Raw genomic sequence first — 19,419 nt, 5'->3', positions numbered from 1 at the left:
GAGAATCAAAAAACCCAGATAATTTTTGGACATCTCTAATGAGAAAATGCAGTTAAATTAGTAGGAATAATATATGTTTTCTGGAAATTGGTGTAAGTCTTTGTACATCTGAGTGCATGTCTGACAAGTATTACATTTTCCCTGTGATCAAATTATTCCATTACTGTCTACCACAAGATTTCTTGCTCAATCCTCTGAAGCATATGATCCTAGTCACTGAGAGATTGGGTTTCTGAGCTATGTGATCATTGCTGTGATCGAGTAAGACATTTTGTCTGAAAGTATTAACCTCTGATGCTTTGTGATCTAATTATTGCTGAAAGGTGACATTTCAGAAGACTATTTTAATTAGAAAAACACTTTAGTCAGCTAAATATTCAGTGTAGTGAACAATTTTTTTAATTACAAGCTTAACAGAAGACCACTGTGAAACTATATACGAAAAATTAAAATAGGCTAGAAATTGATTTTACAGTGAACAAATAGGTGCTTTTGGGGTTTTTTTTTGGGAGGGGAGTAATTTTGAATTTAAGACTTTTTTAACTCTTGAATTTTTAATTCTTTTAATTTTAAGGGGGAAGGGGAGTTTCATGTTTTCCATGTAGCATGTTGAGTCAAAGGTGAACATTAATAATTCTGTACTCAAAATTATTCCAAGTGGAAATGGAATGGGAGTAAGAGGTGGAAGAAAAATCATCGTTAACAGTAACTATGAACTTACCTGGTGGGGGAGGGGGGCATTTGAAATTCCTTCTGGAGATCTGCTTTCTAGTAGACTTCAATTTCTAGTACAACTATAACACCACATTCTCATAATTAGCACAGTAATGCTAAGTGTTGAAACCTGTCACCCATGCTGTCTTTTTTCAGTTTAAAAACACAGTTGAAATCCAGTGTATTTTGGAAGACATCTTCTGTCCCTTTTGTGTGACCTGATTAGTTAGTTTAGTTAGAAAAGCAAGAGAGGAAGATGTCTCCACAACATGGGTGTTGTGGAGAATTTTCTAAGGTACTTTGCTGATTTGGAGTAGCAACAATTGAGATGCTGATGTTCGTCAGCCTGCACGCAGAAAAGGAGCAAGAGTAAGTCATACCAACCAGAACAGTGCTGCAGCACTGCACAGGCCAGCTGACACTGATAGAAGCACTGCCCAGATTTTTCTTGCACATTCAGAAGAATTCATGGAATTGTGAATCATTTGGGACATCAATAAGAACAGGAAGTATACGTGTCTACCATTAAGCCGTGCGTGCAAACATCCAGGTTTGATTGGCAAGTAGGGTATTAGCCAAGTATGTGAATCAGATGTGAAACGGATCTAGCGTGGATAAATCTGATTCTGCTGTAGTGTATCATGAGAAATCTTGATCTTCCTTTTAATTTCTGTTTCCCTGTCTGTTCTGAATATTCATCCTTCACCACATTCACTGCACGTCCTCTGTGATGAAAAACACTTTGTCTTTCCAGCATCCTTTGTCAAGATAGGAGAGGTTTATGTTCCTGTTTACTGGGCTGGCTCTCAGTAGTGCTTCATGCTTTCTTTGCTTGAGTCACTCATCTTCGCAAGGCTCACCCCACAGTGTCCAGAGCAGTGCTGAGCCTGCCTGTGACTTCCTGTTCCTTGCATGACCTAGGGCACTTGTGCATGCCTCAGCAAAGCCCAGCTCTGAGTGGCGATGAAACATGAACCATGCCAAGGACTGAAGATTAGCCACAGCTTAAAGTACTACGAACAGTTTGAAGGCTGTAAATTCCTACTTGGCCTACTAAATAAATGTGTGGGCTCTATGGAATTCAGGTTTTTTGTATTCAGAACTTTTCTACTGTTTTAAGTGACATTTCATTCTGAACTTTTCCTTTTGCCTAGTTTGGACTTTTTCCATGTTCTGTATTTACATTTGAGAAGGCAGCCCTGAAGCCTACATTCCTTTATCTGCATTTTGTTTCTAGATCCTGTAGTTCAATTCTTGCTTGAATTGGGTAAGACTCCAGTGTCAGTAACATTTGAGTTGCTGTGGTGTGTGCTCAGATAGAGTACATCCCTAAACAGCAAGGCTTTGGACAATGTTCTGAACACTGCCAGTCAGTGAAAAATGTTCTTCTCTTTGATTTTAGTGAAAACTGTGGGATCTTTGAAGGTTGCATGGTATATCTGAGTAATCCCAAAGGCCCTATTTTTCAAGAGCACGTTAATGAAAATGTTGTGATTACTGAATTGGGATATTTTTCCAGTGAGTGGAGCTAGAAGGATGCCATTATAAATACTTTTGACTTTCTGAATTTTTATTTGTCAGGTACCTGTTTGTATTACAGCTCCGGCAAGACATTCTTTCAGGGAAGTAAGTACCTTTTTACTCTTGCAGCTGTAATTTAAAGCATTTGGAATAGTTCTTAGTGATTTAAAATTTTACTTTAATTGTGTGATCTTTTTATTTCATCATGGTATTAGTGCATGGATTATGAACATGATTTACAGTTCCACGTGCATTTTGTTTTTCTTTAGAATACAGACATAAAGGACTTAGTGTGTATCATGACAATATTATTGACAAATAGAATGGATAAAAATTTTAATGGATTGAGCAGGTGATGGAAATGTATAAAGAGAGCAAGATTGTCTTGATTTTTATGACTTGAAAATGTGACCTAGGTTTGCCATATTTTTTTAGTATGGTAGGTAAAAGAGAAGAGGAAGAAGTTGAAGTGCAACACTTCCTATTGAGGTCAACTCTGCAAAAATATTTTGTGTGTTTATAGTCTTACCCTGGCCAATAAATGCACACGTGTTCTATTTTTTTTTAATTATAGAAAAAAATCTCAAAACCGTATGTTCTAAAATACAGGGTTGAAGCAAAAAATGGTTCTTTAGTCAATTTAATGCTGTCTCTATTAGTTGAAGCTTGTTTTATGGTGAAGTGTATCATGTTTAATGGAAATCAGAAGTACCAACTTAGGAAATAATTATACACAAGTTAAAATTAATTGTAGATGTTTCATATCATTAGTAGTTTGTGGAAGTTAATGTTTCCATTTCTTGTATGAGGCTACTTTTTAGCTTTATTGCAAGAGGAATTTCCTGACAAGAGACATGATTTTTACAGTTTGGGTTTTTTTGTTTTTAAGACTGAAATGCCCGTATGAAACTGCTGTTGAACTAGCAGCTCTGTGTCTTCAAGGTATGCAATCTTCTGAAAGTGGTTTGTCTTAATGTATTAAAAAACTCACCTTCTGGTTTCTTTTTCTTTGTTATCAATGCTTTCTCACTGATAGTGTATAAATGTCCTTCCTTTTCCCAAGGAGAAGAGTTTTAGGGAGATTATTTTCTTGACTTGCCTCCATTCATAACTTCTGAACTACATTAGCCAACATCAGCACACTTGCTAAGGGGAAGGAGCCTCTAAGGCATGGCTAGACAAATGTTTGTGGAAACCAAGGGCTGACCAGGAAAGGACGACCCCAAATAGTTTCCCACTGAGGGAGAAGCTATGATGTGTGCACGGTGTTATCCCTCCAGCCTGAAAAGCCAGCTGGCCCTTCAACATACACTTTGTGGCAGGTGGGTCCCTGTGAACTTGGGCTTCCTGCTGCCTGGACAGTGCTTGGGAGAGGAAGCCTGCACAGTGTGTAACACAGGAGATGGTTACAGGGCAGGAAGCAGGAGGTGGCAGGTACTGGAGAGGAGAGAATTATATGGAAAGGTAAAAACTAAGATTACTTCTGTGTCAGGAGCAAGGGTTACAAGATTTCATAAAAATTCTAGGACACTGGGTTTCATTAGTTTATTGTAGGAAAATGTATTTTTTTAGTTGTTGAAAACATGTTAATACAAATATTTATTTCTGTTCAGGCAGTGTGTTTTGCAAATAGGAAGGAAACTAGTGTAACGAAGCTCAAATCAAGTTCATTTTTTTCTAAAAGAAAGTGCAGTGAGCTGGACCATTCTAAGTGTATTAGCAGCAACATGAATTGAGATGAAAAATCCTCTTCCTGTTTCTCTGGTGGTTGGGCCATGACATCCATGACATAAAGAGTGTTTAGGCAGAGTCTCTTAGTTTAATACAGCAGTGGGGATAACTCAGTGATTCTAGATGGACTTGACAGGCAAAACTTGGAATTCAGTTCTGAACAGCAACGGGTGTAAATGTTAAGGTAGTGAGTTATTTTGCTGCACCAGTCTGGCACAGCTGTGACTGTTATGTGTGCAAAGAACTGCTGCAGGCAAACTCCATTTGTCTTTTTGAGATGGAGGAAATATGGAGCCCGTATTTGATTTGTTGCTTCCATTTTCTCAAATGAAAACACTGGTAACTTTACCCCTGGTCTAAGCAAGGAGAATCAGGCAAAAAATAATAGGTTGACGCATCAACAGTTCGGGTAGTAACTGTCACTTGTGTTTGCTGTGTAAACATATCATGATAGCTGTCCATCATGTTTATGATGTCTCCAGCTAGGTACCAAAACTAATACTCCTTGACACTGTCTGTGGGAAAACGCTTTTATACTTTTTTGCTACCTTTTTTTCAGTTTCAGTTTTCGACTATTTTGACATCATCACAATAAGTTTATCCAAAATTGTTTCAACTAATTCATTATCTCTGCTGACGTATGCAATAATTAGCATTTTTGGTGTAAAGTTTGCTACATTTTATTGACACTGGAAACTTAATCAAGCAGAAGAGTACAAAGGAAGGCCAATTAGTCCCTCCTCAGCAGGTTACATTTACTCTGTAAAATCCAGTCTTGCTTCTTAGTGTGGTTTTCCTAAGAGCAAAGAGAAAGCTGTAAATGGCTATTTAGGCATTAGTACCCTAAACCCTCTGAAAGAAAAGCCTTTTCTCTTCACGGGTCAACTTTCAACTACATACTTTTTTTTTTTTTAATAATCAATTAAGTTGTTCTGTTACAGTAATTCTTTGTTTCAGATAGCAGTTTCCAAGGTTGGTGTTTTGTATGAATCATCTTTCAAACGTAAAGCGTTGGGTTGCTGCCAGTCCCGTGAAAGAAATTCTGTAGCAAATAATGTTGATTTGCAGTATGAGGTAACTTGTGAAGCAGATACATTATCATATGCTTCACTTAGGCATTGTCTGCAGAAAGGTTGTCATCAAACTTGAATTGTCACTGTTACAGTAAGTTTTTAACTGCCTCATTGCTGCTGAGTAGCTTTAGTGTTTAACCAGAAATACTCCACCACACAAAAAAGAGAAGAGGTATGCCAAAGCATGATACTTTGTCATAAAACCACAGATGAAAAGATGGGTCTTCTGCTGTTCCCTTGTGTTGAAAAATATTAGTGTTGCTGAACCATTCAAGGAATGTAATTCCACCAGAGTAGCGACAGCATCCTCATATAGAGCCTGTGACTACCCCTTCTTCCGCTGCCCTCCTACCCTGTGCGGGGAGCTAGTGAAACTCTGACTTACTCTGAAGATCTACTTGTCAGAGATCAAAAAGATTACATAGTTTGTTCACCTGAAAAGGAATAAATAGTGAACGCAGCTATTAAGAAACAAGGGTGATATTTTTCTTTTACCTAATACTGCTGGCTTATCTTTTCTGTGTATCTTTTGTCCTACAAGCTCATGATTCTTCTCTTTACAGCACAGTCAGCCTTCATTCCCCACTTTCTCTCTTAGTTAACTAGTAGAGAAATCTCCCATGTTTTTCTTAGATGATTGTCAACACATCAAACTTCAGTCTTACTTTTTTTTTCCCCCTCGAAGTCCTCCTTGCTAATGGGTTTTCTGTGGGTCTCTTTTGTACACTGGAGACTGGACTGCCAGTAATTCTTAGCAATATCTGTGTTAAATAGGCTTCCAGCTTCGATGAAACAGCCATAGAGCTGAGATCTGTTAAAGAAAAAGTCTTATAAATAAGAATGCTGTAACAGTCATCATGGAAGATGACTGTTTAGAGAAAAAATGTGTGTGAGGCAGTAATTAGAAATGAAGATCAATGAACTCAATTTGTTTAATATCCTGAGGACTGCTAAATGTTTGAGCAAAGCTCAAGTTCTCAAAACTGCATAGTAGGTGGTATCAGCCAACAGATTGGATTTTGTGTGTAACTTCCTATAGGCTACTGGATCCTGCTAGGCATTTTTGAAGTCTGAGTGTGAATTAAATTTTTGCAACTGTTAAGTGTAAAAGTGCCCTAAAGCAATAAGACTGCTTTGTTCAGGGGATTTAGTTTCCATCTGCCTTATTTTAGTTTTTACTTTGGTAGTAATACTAAAATACTGCTACAACTACTACCACCAAAATACTGCTACTGTTTGGTAGTAATAGTAGTAAACAGTTAAGAAACACCAACAAAGGTCTGGCTGGGAATCACATCATATGTCAGGTGACATTTGATATTACTGAACAGTGTATTCTCCACTGATGTTTGCCACACAACCCCAAGGCAGTGATGCTGCAGCCTCTTTGTATAGCTGAGAAGCTCCATGAACAAAGCATGTCACAGGCACAAGACAGGTTAGTTCAATCACTGAAATGCTCAGCACTTAAACCTCCTGCTGAGCTCAGTGGAGTTGGCAAGTGTTCTGCTCCTAGAAAAGAAAATACCAGGGCCTAAGCATATAGGTAGAAAGCAACACCTCAATTATGTTAATGTTGCAGCATTTCTTTCCTTAAAAAATATTTAATCTAAATATTACACAACCGCTGTGGTTTAAAAAAACTGCACAACTTTATCACTGCTTTCACGAGACTAGGTATTCCTTTCATGTTTTGACACGAACAGTAACATGACAAAGCATGCAACAAAATGGGAAGTGTTTTGGAATGAAAAGTATGCAATGAGAGGAAGTAACAGTTTTACCTTGATGATTGTTTTTAATAGAAACTTTATTTCCTTTAAGTGCTTTAAAATCCACAGAAGCAGCTCCAGTTAAACTGGTTCAGTTATAACATTCTTGAATGTCAGAATTCTGTACTATAACCTTAACCTGCAAATGCATTTATCGACTTCTGCTGTAAAATCTGGTTTGAATTTACTGGGGCTGGGAGTGGGAGAATGGGGTGTTAACTTAAAATGTTGGCACAACTACATTCTTCTACAACATACTTAAAAACTTACTATCCTTGTCTTTGTAGAAATAATGGAATTAAATGTTTCTGGTCATCCCAAAATCTTTAAATTTTTAACTTCTCGATTGATTTCAGCTGAACTGGGAGAGTGTGAGCACCCTGAGCACACACCAGAGCTTGTGTCTGAATTCAGGTTTGCACCAAACCAGACTGAAGCGATGGAATTTGACATTTTTCAGAAATGGAAGGAGTGCAGGTAGAGTACCTGTGTGTGAGTGGGGTCTCTAGCAACAGGTTTTCTTCTCTTCCAAAGTCAAATCCCTTCAACAGACATGAAATAATGATTATGTTTGTCAGTTGAGAAGTATTGAGCCTTCTCCTTCTCTAGAAATGGCAAGCAGTAATTTAGAGAAGGTTGGAGGGATGAGTTTTCATTTTTTTATTAGTTTTTCTTTAGATTATTTTGTAATAATTTAGGGAGTTAAATCTTTTTTCTTTTCTTTATGTTGGAAATAAATCTCCCCTCTCTTTCCTTCTTTATGCAAACATAAAGTTTTGTGTTCAGAGTGGTAGCAAACTTGTTTTCTTGTCTTTTGTTAATAAATATGGTGCATTTCAATGATGCTGTGTTACCTGAACTTTCATCCTTATTGGCAATTTGAGACCTTTTTCTGTTTTCATCCCTCTGATTTATTTTCATTTGGAGGGAAGAGGGTAAAAACATAAGCTAAGCCTGAAATACCGTTTAGTGTCATTAAGATTAAGGGCCCAAAGAAAAGTGTTAGGGGAAAGAGTTTTAAAGCATTTACAGTGGACACAAATTTTTTACCATGAAGTATAAATTTTATGCTCATAGGGGAAAGAGCCCGGCGCAGGCTGAATTGTGCTACTTGAACAAAGCTAAATGGCTAGAAATGTATGGTGTAGATATGCATGTAGTTAAGGTAAGATCCATGTGATATTTTATTTTATCAGCATGGGGTCCCCGCCCTGGTGTGGGTCAGTGCCTGAAGGGTGTTCTTGTTATGCTGTGGGTTGCCTGTGGTCCCTCAGAAGTACTTCCCACCTGCAGCGCTCCTCCTGAGGGTGCTTCTCCAGCCGTGCCCCCACAGTGCCCTTTCCACATGCCTTTTCCTATGACCCTCAGTTTCTTCCTGTTGTGTCTCCTTCCCCTGGCAGGTACTGCCTGCTCTTAAACACGGGGGAGCTGAGATGTGGGCTCCCCTGGCTTCAGTGTCGGTGTGGGTCCATCTCCATGGGCCTCAGAGCCAATTGGGGCAGCACATGGCCTCCTCCCACACAGGGCACCCTACAGGCTCCTGTTGCCGGTTTGCACCCAGTACAGGTGCATATTCTTCTGCTCAGTAATGTTAAAAAAATATGCAAACCCTACTGTTTAGTTTAAGACCTATGGATTTTGTGATACTACTGTAGTGAGGTTTACACTGCTAATGGCATATTGATTATTTATTCTGTACTTGCTTGCAGGGAAGAGATGGTTGCGAATATGCTCTTGGACTGACACCAACAGGCATATTGATCTTTGAAGGAGCCAACAAAATAGGCTTATTTTTTTGGTAATCTGTTTTTGTGTTATATTCCTTTCTGTTTCTCCTTTTACATAATGAGATCTTGACTGTATTTTGTAATTTAGGTTGAATCTGCAAGGTTTAAAATCTGAAGGTCAAATCTGAAGATAGATTGGCCTGGTTAGAAGTACCACTCTGAAATGTGAAATAGTTGTTGAAATAAAATTCTTTTAATATTCTTTTAATTTTATTCTTTTTACTTCTTGTGTTTAGGCCTAAAATCACAAAAATGGACTTTAAAAAGAGCAAACTAACACTTGTGGTTGTAGAAGATGATGAACAGGTAACTTTTTTCCTTACTTGGGCCTGATCCAACAAAGTGTGGTGTGTGCTCAGGCTGGTAAGAACACAAGGGAGGCTCAGCACACTGTTGACTCAGGCTGTATTTCTCCTACCAAGGACAATAACTAATATCATGCATGCCAACTTCCAAAGCTTTTGTTTCTGCATTTAGGGCAGAGAGCAAGAGCACACATTTGTTTTCCGGTTAGACAGTGCCAAAACGTGCAAACACTTGTGGAAATGTGCAGTGGAGCATCATGCTTTCTTCAGATTGCGAGCCCCAGCAAATAGTAAATCTAGTAGATCCGACTTCATAAGGCTGGGATCACGCTTCAGATTCAGGTATTTAGAGAAGTAACAGCAATATTTATGTTTATAGAAGGAGCAAATACTGCATCCAGTAGAAGGCAGTAGTTTAATTTGTTTATTTCTGTATCTTAAGTGGGCGGACAGAATATCAAGCAACACATGGGACAAGATTACGCAGAACTAGCACATTTGAAAGAAGGCCCAGCAAGCGATATCCTTCTCGAAGGCATTCAACCTTTAAGAGTAAGTGTTTTTACATGTGTTCACTGCAGCAATCGTGCAGGTGTCCCGTTAACTCATAGAAATGTCATATTACATTCGTGACACCTGTACCACAGTATAAAAAGAAAAAGATGTCAGATTGCCTAAAACATCAGAAGGTACATGGGTCTTTTTTTTTTGTCCAAAGTTGGAGTCATTTCCATCTTCTGGTTTTAATCTCTACCTGCACTTAATTCTTCCACCCCCATCTAAGGAGGAGGGTACCTATGGTTTCTTTTGTTGCTCCATTGAGGAGAAAAGTTGCAGCAAACCCAGTAAGGGATAGCGTTTTCTTAGCAGAACTGCATGTGTCATGGAGAGTGGAGCAGTGTCCAAAAGCCTCACTGACTCGCTTATCTAGCCAGGCAATTTTAGGGTTATCGAGCAGTCTCATTATGCAGTTGTTGCAGCTTTCCTGACTGTAATCACATATTATTCACCTATCCAGACTCTGACCTTAAATACCTTGCCCTGGGAGTTATGCTGAGATATGCTAAATTTGAATGGAATGACAAGGAATTGATTTCCCTTGTGGTTTTGTAATTTGTCCTTAGAAACTTAAGCTGAGATTTTTGTTCCTTGTAGAAAAACCTAGGAAGGAGCACTTCAAGACAATCCCCTCTAAATTCTTTATTACTTGAGCCTGAAGGTATAGTTGCTGTATGGAGCAGGGTGAGCTGATGTTTCCTTAGAATGTTTTTGCACTCCTTTGCATTCCCAGAATATGAACCATGGTTCCATGAATAATCCTTGTGGTATTATGGGGACGTGCATTTCTCATGGACAGTGGGGTGAAAAGGGTTACAAGCATGCATGCTTTCTAGAGGCTGTTAACTCCCTCCCTGCTTCCTTCCTTAGTACATGTAAGGAGTTTTTTTAATGGAAGTGCATGCGATACATGAGAGTCAACTATATCATGTGGGTGATGTCATAAGTGAAAGAATGGATTCTTTTAATTTTATTCTTACAGTAACAGGATCTGTCAGACCTGCAGGTCATACCTTGTGTCTCAGTGCTTCCGTACTTATGTCTGTGAGATAGAAGAAGAGAGAGAGTGTGGCTTATGCTCCATTACATTCTTTGTGCATTGCAGCCAGTGAGAACTTCTGTCATACCCAGATGATCTCCTTTCAGAGAGCTCAACAGCATGTTTGTTAAGTTAATGCAAAAATTCCCTCTAGATTATTGTCTTTCCTGCATCTCTTGGCCGTTAAGACCTGTATCTAGCTGCAGCCCACAAGGATTGGACTCTGTTCTAGCTCTGTATTTTGAGACTTCTGCAGTGTCTCGTTAACCTTGTCACCCACTTTCTGCATTTAGCAGACACTTGGATTTTCAGCTATATCACTGACAGTTTTTCAGTGCTCTTGAAAATCATGCCATTTGTCATGAAAAAGAGGTGATACGTCCCAGTTACTCAGCTGCCTTCTTCGCGGTTCTTTCCAGCCTATCTGAAGCATAAGCCAAGACCTTGTTGCTCAAGATTGCTCAGTGCCTTCCCAGATTCCCAGCTGATGGGCTGTTTTGGCTACCTTTTTTCCCTGTAGTAAGACACAGACCATTAGCAGCTTTGTGAATACTCTGGTTTCTATAAGATATCGGCAATTTCTACAGGGGATAGTTTCTGATTTCCAAGGGACTCAGTGGTACTGACATGGTAGCTTACAGTAAGGTCAGAAAAGTAGTGTTCTGGTCGTGCAGAACATACTCTGCCGAAAGTCCTTTTGTGACATTTGGGAAGTATATGCTTGTCTGCTGTCATCTCTGAAAGGCTTTGACTCTTGGAGGACCAGAGGAAGGTTTGTGTCTGCCTCATACTTCAAGATCTTGCACAGGAATGCTAGAAAGCACAGGGCCCCACTTGCAATACAGACACTTTTATGCAAATATGAGGATTCACTTAAGCCTAGTGTAACACTCCAATCACAAGAGCTGCAAAATAGCTGATATTTCACCTGTCTTAAGGATTTATGTTTCTTTCTTTTTAAGCAAACAATCCTGTGAAAGCAGCACAACTGTGGTAAGTGACTGCCCAAGTTCTCTTTACCTCTAAGTTGCCGTTGTTGGACTAAAAAGATTCTGAAGATAATTTCTGCATTAGGATTTGTAGAAACAAATTTTTTGGTGTGGGATGTATTGCTTTGGCATCTCTCGTTATGCAACATCAGGTTCTTCTTGGGGACTGCTTGTGAGACTTTACGTGCTTCTATTATTTAATCTTTTTTTTTTAATTTTTATGTTTGAGATCATACTAAAATGAAACATATTTCCTTTTTTTTCACTGCTATTGTGTTAGCTTATCAAGCATTATTTTTTCCCATTTTTAAAATGTAAAGTGAAGAAAAAAATTTCACACCCCTCTTTCGCATACTAACTGCTGTGGTGTGCATCCTGAATAAAATATTAATGTCCTTAAGAATATAAATTCTACTTCACTGTAATACTTCCCTGAAGAGTAGAACCCTGAACTATAAAAAATTGTGACATAGATGTACTGTTTACATAAAAGCTAATTTTTTTCTCCCTTAGTGCTAAAAATACTCCTGAAGTCCATAACTATCAGGTAAGAGCATAACAATTGTAGAATAAAATATTGTCATTTTCATATTTAGTGGTAAATATTTTTCCTCTTTTTACTTAGTACATCTGTTCTGCTCCCCTTTCCTTACTCTGGGGTGAGATTTTCTGAGGTGGTTCAGAAATAAACAGCATCACATTCGGGTTAAGGGGAAAGCAGAGGGACTTCCTCTCTTTTTTCCCCTCTGTTCTTGGATGCTCTGGAAGCTCAGTACACTCCATTTGCCACCCTCTTTCCCTTCCCTTTCTGTGAAGGTTAAATCCTTTGGGACTGTGAATATGATGGGCCCCAGGAGACTGCTCTGTGAGCAAGCTTTTGTCTAGAGGGGCCTCTCACATTGGATGATCCGTGACAATTTCAAAGTTACAATTATCTTCCTCATACAGATAGAGAGTTCATTGCTGGTCAAATGTTTGTTGGTTTTTTTTTTTATACGCTTCAGGGAAAACCTTGCCTGGTTTTCATCTGTGATGCTGTCAGTCAGTGGTACTGAGAAAGAAAGCTGTGCTCTCTTCCAAGCTGTGTATGTGCATGAGAACTTAGTCTTAACACTTTTTATTAAAACCCTCACTAGTGATTCTGTTTCATTGTTTCTCCTTGAGATCTTATGGATATGAGAGGGAAATGCCATCACGAAAGATAGGTGACCTTCTAAAGACTGCTGTTATAACAGTAACCTTTCTTACTCTCCACCTCTGATTAAAGTTGGCATTTTTTTGATACGCTTTCTACGAGAAGCAGTAGATGTGCCAGGTGGTCTGTCAAAAAGAAAAGCAATTTTCTTTGCGTTTTTCCATGAGTGTGTCCCAATAATATGTGCTTAATGACATGGGAGAAGGTCTGAAAGCATAGGGTTTCTAGGGCTCACTGGGAGCATGTTCCTCATGGCTCCAGGAGAAGAAAAAGTTAAAGTTAATAGGGAGTTTTTATGTTATTTCATTAACCAGGTCCAATGTTTTCACTTGCAGCCACAGTATCATCCTAATATACATCCTGCTCAGCCACACTGGCATCCACACACACCTGTGAATGTAAGGTAAGCAATCCTCACTTTGCAAAAGAGATGATTACTTCTTTCTTTGTCTTAATCAGTATGGAGCTTTGGTGGCCGTGAAAAGCACATGAAAAGCAAACAGAAGTTAGAAGTATGGGATTTAGAGACAGTATTAAATAACTTCTGTTTACGTTTTGCTATGGAATATCCTAATCTCCTTTTTTTTCTGTTTGGTTTTTAATTCAGAATTTGAAGTACAACTTCAGTGATTTTCTGTAGGGAGTATATTAGATAGGGAGATGCTCAGTAGCTTCAGTAAAACTAATTGCAAATTGATCAGTATTTATTTGTATTTAATTTCCTGAGACAAAGAAGAAACTCATTTTAGTGTAAAGTTAAGTTATGAGTAAACAGATTCTTGCAGTGCAGCACTGTTACCATGTTTTGCAGAAATGTATATGGGAAAATAACAAATACATGGAACAATTTATCAAACACTTTACAGATAATTATTGAAATTATAACATTGGGTTTTTGAGAACTGTTTCACAAAAATATTCCTGCATGTGCTATTGTTTTATGCTCCTTTCATGATACTTTATCTTTTAGCTAGTAATGAGAGATATTGAGTGAAAAGAAATTTTCGAAGAAATTCAGTCCAGTTAAAACCATCTTGGTGGAATGCACAGTGGAGGCACACACCTGCCGGTGGATATGTGTCTATGCATGTACACATGATAAAAATCAGCTGCTATTTTATCCTAATAGAAAGTAACACTTCTAGGTGACTCAGTTTTTTAGACAAATAATTACTGTCTTCACTGAAAAATACCAATACCCTAATCTTCATTCCTACTCATCTAAAATTTATATTCTTACACCACAATAGGTAGACTTTGTTTTTAGTGTGGGCAGGCTCTGGAGATGAGGCTGAGCTTAAAATGAATGAAAAGACAATTTGGCCCGAGTTTGAGAATGCAGGAAAAATGCAAGTATGTTATTAGAAATACTTACTAGGCAGAGAAGCAGACATAGGCATTGTCATCTCAAAATTCCTAGCACATAGGAAGTGGGTAATTAACTTTGCCTATATTTCAGGTTCAGAAGTCTTCCTGATTTTAGGGTTTACTTGTCCATTTTATTATTCATGATTTAAAATGTACAGTTTCACATTACAGAAGAGTGGTTGCCAAGAGAGTTTAACGATTTTATAAATCATTTGAGGTTTTGCTGAAATTTTTCTGAAGATGTCATCACTTATGATACTAGTCTGTGACATTTTAACGCCAAATAGTTCACCCTGGAGCAGAGTGATATTGAAATAACACAATAAGGTATTGTGTGTAGACAGCCTTCCCCTTCAGCCCCTCCACTGCCTAGACAAAGACTAAGGTCAGTAAAATATGAACAATGGCTTTTTTTACAGCAAGGCTTGTAAAGCTAAAAAAAACCCAAACAAAAACAAACAAAAGAAAATATATTTAAAAGCTCAGTCATGCAAGCTCAGTAAAAAAGGTGCTCAGAATTTTTGTCCCTGTCAGGTAGAAGCATTTAAATATGTAGTTAAAGTGGAAGTTTCAATTTGCTCTAACTTGGATTTGATGTGAAAAATTGGACATTTAACATCTTGGATAGTTTGATTTGGAAAAGATTAATCCATTCAACCATGAACTTGAGATCAAACTACAGATCTATAAAATTCTTTCTGCTGGGCATGAAAGTCTAGAATGGGCAGGAGCTGAAATGAAACCACCTATGCAATATGAGTTATATATGGGGGTTTTGTTGAATAATTTGTGAAATAGTATGTGGAATTGTCTCAATCTTCTTAGTGAAATTCTTTCAGTGAAATTATTTGTTTGCAGTTAGCTTAATGTTTAGCTTTCTGAAAAAATTAATTCCAATTAACAGTTGTCATTATATATCTTAAGAATATCTCCAAAAAAGGTCAAGTCTAAACTTTGCCTGTGTTTCTGCTACTATAAAAAAATTACAAGAACCGTAGAATGGTTTGAGTCGGAAGGGACCTTAAAGATCATCTAGTTCAAACCCCCTGTCATGGCAGGGACACCTTTCGCTAGACCAGGTGGCCCAAAGCCCCACCAGACCTGGCCATGAATACTTCCAGGGATGGGGCATCCACAACTTCTCTGGGCAACCTGTTTCAGTGCCTCACCACTCTCACAGAAAAGAATTTCTTCTGTATGTATAATTGCAACATCATTTTTGTGATAGGGGAATCTTAAATATCGTGGTTTTCTACATAGTGTTCAAAATTTCCATTTGTTTATTTATTCCCTACTCTCCAGCAATGATTCAGGAGACACTGTAGGAGAGGTTGAAGTTAGTATCTCAAAACACCAGTAAGTAATGAATAAATAAGGAAAAAAATATTTTCCTTGTAGTCCTTTTGCAAGTTTCAGTACACAGTTTGAGAGGAATACCTGTACTAACTTTAGACTGGAGGTGTTCATCTTAAGAAAATGGGCATGTGTAACTTACAGGCTGCTTCAGTGTAGTAAACTGCACCAGTGCCAAAGGAATGGCAATAACTACAGAACAGCAATTTTCATTCATAATGGGATTGCCTCTCAACTTTTTGGGCTTTAGGGTATACTTTCATGAACTCCACTTTTGCATGATATGTTTTACTTTACTTGATTTTTGCACTTATTTAGTTTTCCCATAGCCTCTTCTTCCCTCCCCGCCATCCCTCTGGGATTCAGGAGCATTGATGTACTATGCTTGTCTGTAACATTGAAAACAGAGAGGGTTTTAAATGACTGAGCTCTGATTGAAAGCCTTTTGAAATCCGCTAAAAGATTGCCAGTTGCTTCAGTGCGTTCTACATTGGATCTATAGGTCTCTTACCATTTCCTTCCCTTACTGATGCTGCCAGTCATTCCATGTGCATGCTTAGCACTTGCTGGATGAGCTCATGTTACTGTGTAGCACTCTTAAGTTTACTTCCATTTCTCACTAACCAATAACTGTGCAAATGGTACAGGCCACCCTATCATGATGACAGGCCATATTGGAAACCCCCCACAAGTGGAGAGGACAGCAATTTACGGTATATCCAGGAACAGAACCAGAAGAATTTAGGAGTCCAAAGCATGGTGTACCAAGATAAACTCATGACGACCCTCTGAAAAACAGCCATCTTCATTTCACCTGCCATCTTAGATGATCATTGCATTCCATGGTCCTTGTCTGTCTGCACTACGTTTAAAGTGTACTGTGCATAAAGTGTGTGTCTTTGTATGTACGTCCATCCTTGTTTAGTGTTCATGGACATTCTTGGGAAAAGTGTTTTCCATATCTTTGTTAAAAAAAAAAAAAAGAAAAAAATCTTGAAAAACGTTTTGTGAGTTCTGGTAAGAATTTTCAGTACCCTGAGACCAGAAATATTTCTGAGGATTTACATTCTACCCTGTTTTCCAAATCTGTGACCCTCTGCCTGATGTTGAAGATCAGCCATTTGTGCCTTAGTTATTTTTATTATCTTATTTCTTTTGAGTCAAATTAATAGGTGAAGTTTGAAAACCTCGATTTTAGTTGACATGCAAATAGGAATTTGGAGGGAAACAAAAAACCAGAATTCACACTGGCAATCAAAATGGCTTGAGGGCCACCAACAAAGGGAGCCTGCTGAGGTAATTATAGGTTCAGATGTCATTTCCTTTTCATTTTTGTGTTCTGCAGAAAAAATAGAGGTACTTACCTAATTTTGAAAACAAGTATAGGGAAAGAACACTGTAATAAATTTCATGGGGTGTGTGTATTTCTTTTTTTTGGCTTACTGATTACACTGATAGCATTCCCCAAAACCATACCTGCTGCTATAAAGGCAAGACTGTTAAAAATGAATCCTTGCTAAAAGGGTGCTGCTGGTGTCTTATTTTTAATATGATTATGGAAGTGAACTATACAATCACATAAAACTACCTACTGAGAACTTTTTTCTGAGTAGATTCAAAACACAGCACATAATTGGTACATTACAAGATGAGGATGATGCAGTGAAATAGCTATATTTTTTTAAGGTAAATGTTTGCAAAGGTGAATGTACATTTTACAAACCTAGGACTTTGAGTAGGATTGGCTGGTATTTTGATCACTTGCTGATTTTGGTTTGTTTTGTTTAAACTGGAAATCACAGTGCCATCTTCACTCATGCATTTGTTTTAATTAGGTCTTATATATGTGGTCTCTGAAGTTGTTGGAATGAATGAATCTTCATTTGAGATGTTTTTAAAATGAAGTAGTTTTTAACTTGATTTTGATAAATACACATTTATAAATGGCTATAACCATGATTTTTTTCAGAGCAAATTTGATAGTTTATAAGTTTTTGTGAAATATTTGTTTACAAATGCTACTTTTAATATTTGTTTTGATCTGTCCTGTATGTGCTAAGTACAAATAAAAAATATCAATCTTGTTGTTCTGATTATGCTGCATTATTTATTTTTTAAAGATTTTGAGGGAAGGTGGATAAATATGATATAACTTATGCTTGTACCTATTTTGCCCTGTATTCACTAGTGCTGTGGTGGATCAATGTTTTCAGTCTGTGGAGGAGGGGAAAACAATAAAGCAATTGTACACTGAGATGTGAAAATGCCAGAGTAAGCCTAAGGTGTGTGATCACAGAGGCTGACTTTCTTTTCCCTAAATTAGTCTTCCTCTATTTCAGCAGCATTTTGTTTGAGAAAGGAAGAAAGAGAAACTTTGTTGGAACCACTGGAACGAAAGTCTAGTGTAGCTGATGCTCTGAAAGCACTCTGGAGGAGAGTTTTTCAAATACTCACATTAAAGTGGAGTGTTGGTGCTTCATGATTTGTACACCTGTATTCATAATACAGTATTATTCTTGTCATGTAACTTCATCATCATCTGTGTGGTTTGTTGTCAGTGTTCCTCCTCATCATGTGTTGTTATCTGTGGTTTTTGGTTTGTTGTTGAAGGTGCACTGAACAAGGGATCTATTCCCTGACAAATTGCAAGGAAAGACAGTGCAAGGCCCAACCAGTCCTCAAGTGTTAAAATGCCTTATGCAGGATGTCTGCACATTGGTGAAGGACAACCTGTGGGATTTGTGTGTTCTGCATTTTGTGCGTGTTGCCTCAAGGGAAGCACTTGTCATTCTGCTTCTCTGGAGAAGGAGCTCTCACAGTCTGCAATCCCCTTTCACTTTTTTGTCCCACATCCTCCATGCTGTCTGCAGAAATCTGTACCAGCCAAGTCACTGAGAAACCAGCTAGGTAAGAAGAGATCAATTTCTCTGTCCTTCCTTGCTCTAGTCTTAGTTGGCTTCTTGTAGCTAATGGGCTAGAATGTGGTTGGGAAGAGGGAGTGTATCTGCCTGTTTCTTCTCTAACCTCAGCATTGCTCTGCCCTGTGCAGCTTATGTCACCTGAACAGAGGTGGATATGTATGGTATCTGTCTGAACAGGGTAGTATAAAAGACTTGCTTCAAATTTTAATGCACATTGGTTTTTTTTTTCCCTAAAATCAGCACACTTGTAAGTCAAAAATTGTTTTGAACAAGTAATATAGGCTTTGTGATGCTAGTATTACAATTTTGTATTTGAAGTAACACAAACCACTGCAGCTGAAAACCAGATTAAATGTGGAGAGGGGAGAGAGAAGAAAAGTGGACAATGTTTGGTTAAATGTAGTGGCAACTTTTGTTTAAAATATTGGGAAAGCTTTGGCAGTATAAATCAATGCTACATCTTAAATTCGTGCTGCTCCAAGAAGCTGCTGATAGTTTATAGGCACAAACTCAATACAGAGATTTGGTAGCCCTGATATGTGAGTGTTTATACACTGTGTTGAATTATTTTAACCAAGAGTTCCTCATGAGGAAATGCTACACAATTTTTACCAAAGAGCGTCTTATACAATCATTCTAAATCAGCAAATTTTAAATGTGTTCTAAAATATACAGGGAATTTTTAAAAAAAAAACAACCTTGTGAATTACCTGAAGGAGGTAACACTGAATCCACATGAAACGTGTTCTCAGGGGTACCCATCGAACTGCATGTGCAAACTTTCTCCACCCTGTTCTAAAGTGTATTCATTGTGCAAGACTGAAACCTTATTTTCACAAGTCCAGCATACACTTGGAAACTTCTAATTACAGATGATAAACACTATCCTTGCATCAGCTTGGTGGAGGGGATGGAGGGGAAGTCTGAATACAGTGGTAGGCACTGGAGAAATTACACTGATCTGAAGTCCACCATGTAATCGCTTGTGTTCTTCTATGTGTTGGAGAATTAGTTGATACATCCTGGCTGAGGGTATCTTCTGATCATCTCTCTGCACACCTTTCTCCTCCATTTAATAAAGCTGGAAACCAGT

General features: G+C 38.1%; 1 protein-coding gene across 5 annotated transcripts in view; it reads left to right on the top strand.

Moving 5' to 3' along the window:
- EPB41L4B (erythrocyte membrane protein band 4.1 like 4B) overlaps window positions 1–19,419 on the top strand; it is a 173,375-nt gene that overhangs the window by 68,739 nt on the left and 85,217 nt on the right. For 4 of the 5 annotated variants that reach the window (XM_017814908.1, XM_017814911.1, XM_017814910.1 and 1 more), the window contains exons 5-15: window positions 2,296–2,340; window positions 3,125–3,177; window positions 7,168–7,288; window positions 7,889–7,976; window positions 8,521–8,609; window positions 8,835–8,904; window positions 9,076–9,245; window positions 9,346–9,455; window positions 11,463–11,493; window positions 12,003–12,036; window positions 13,020–13,087. In XM_017814908.1, the coding sequence (XP_017670397.1) occupies window positions 2,296–2,340; window positions 3,125–3,177; window positions 7,168–7,288; window positions 7,889–7,976; window positions 8,521–8,609; window positions 8,835–8,904; window positions 9,076–9,245; window positions 9,346–9,455; window positions 11,463–11,493; window positions 12,003–12,036; window positions 13,020–13,087 (879 nt within the window). Of the gene's footprint in view, window positions 1–2,295; window positions 2,341–3,124; window positions 3,178–7,167; window positions 7,289–7,888; window positions 7,977–8,520; window positions 8,610–8,834; window positions 8,905–9,075; window positions 9,246–9,345; window positions 9,456–11,462; window positions 11,494–12,002; window positions 12,037–13,019; window positions 13,088–16,052; window positions 17,499–19,419 lie in introns of those variants that run through there. The other variant, XM_017814912.1, reaches the window with a different exon arrangement.

This window comes from Lepidothrix coronata, unplaced genomic scaffold (genome assembly GCF_001604755.1).
Source record: "Lepidothrix coronata isolate B3197 unplaced genomic scaffold, Lepidothrix_coronata-1.0 Scaffold47, whole genome shotgun sequence".
Taxonomy (NCBI): domain Eukaryota; kingdom Metazoa; phylum Chordata; class Aves; order Passeriformes; family Pipridae; genus Lepidothrix; species Lepidothrix coronata.
Note: the sequence above shows the minus strand (reverse complement) of the source record. Positions and strands in the feature narration are given on the sequence as shown.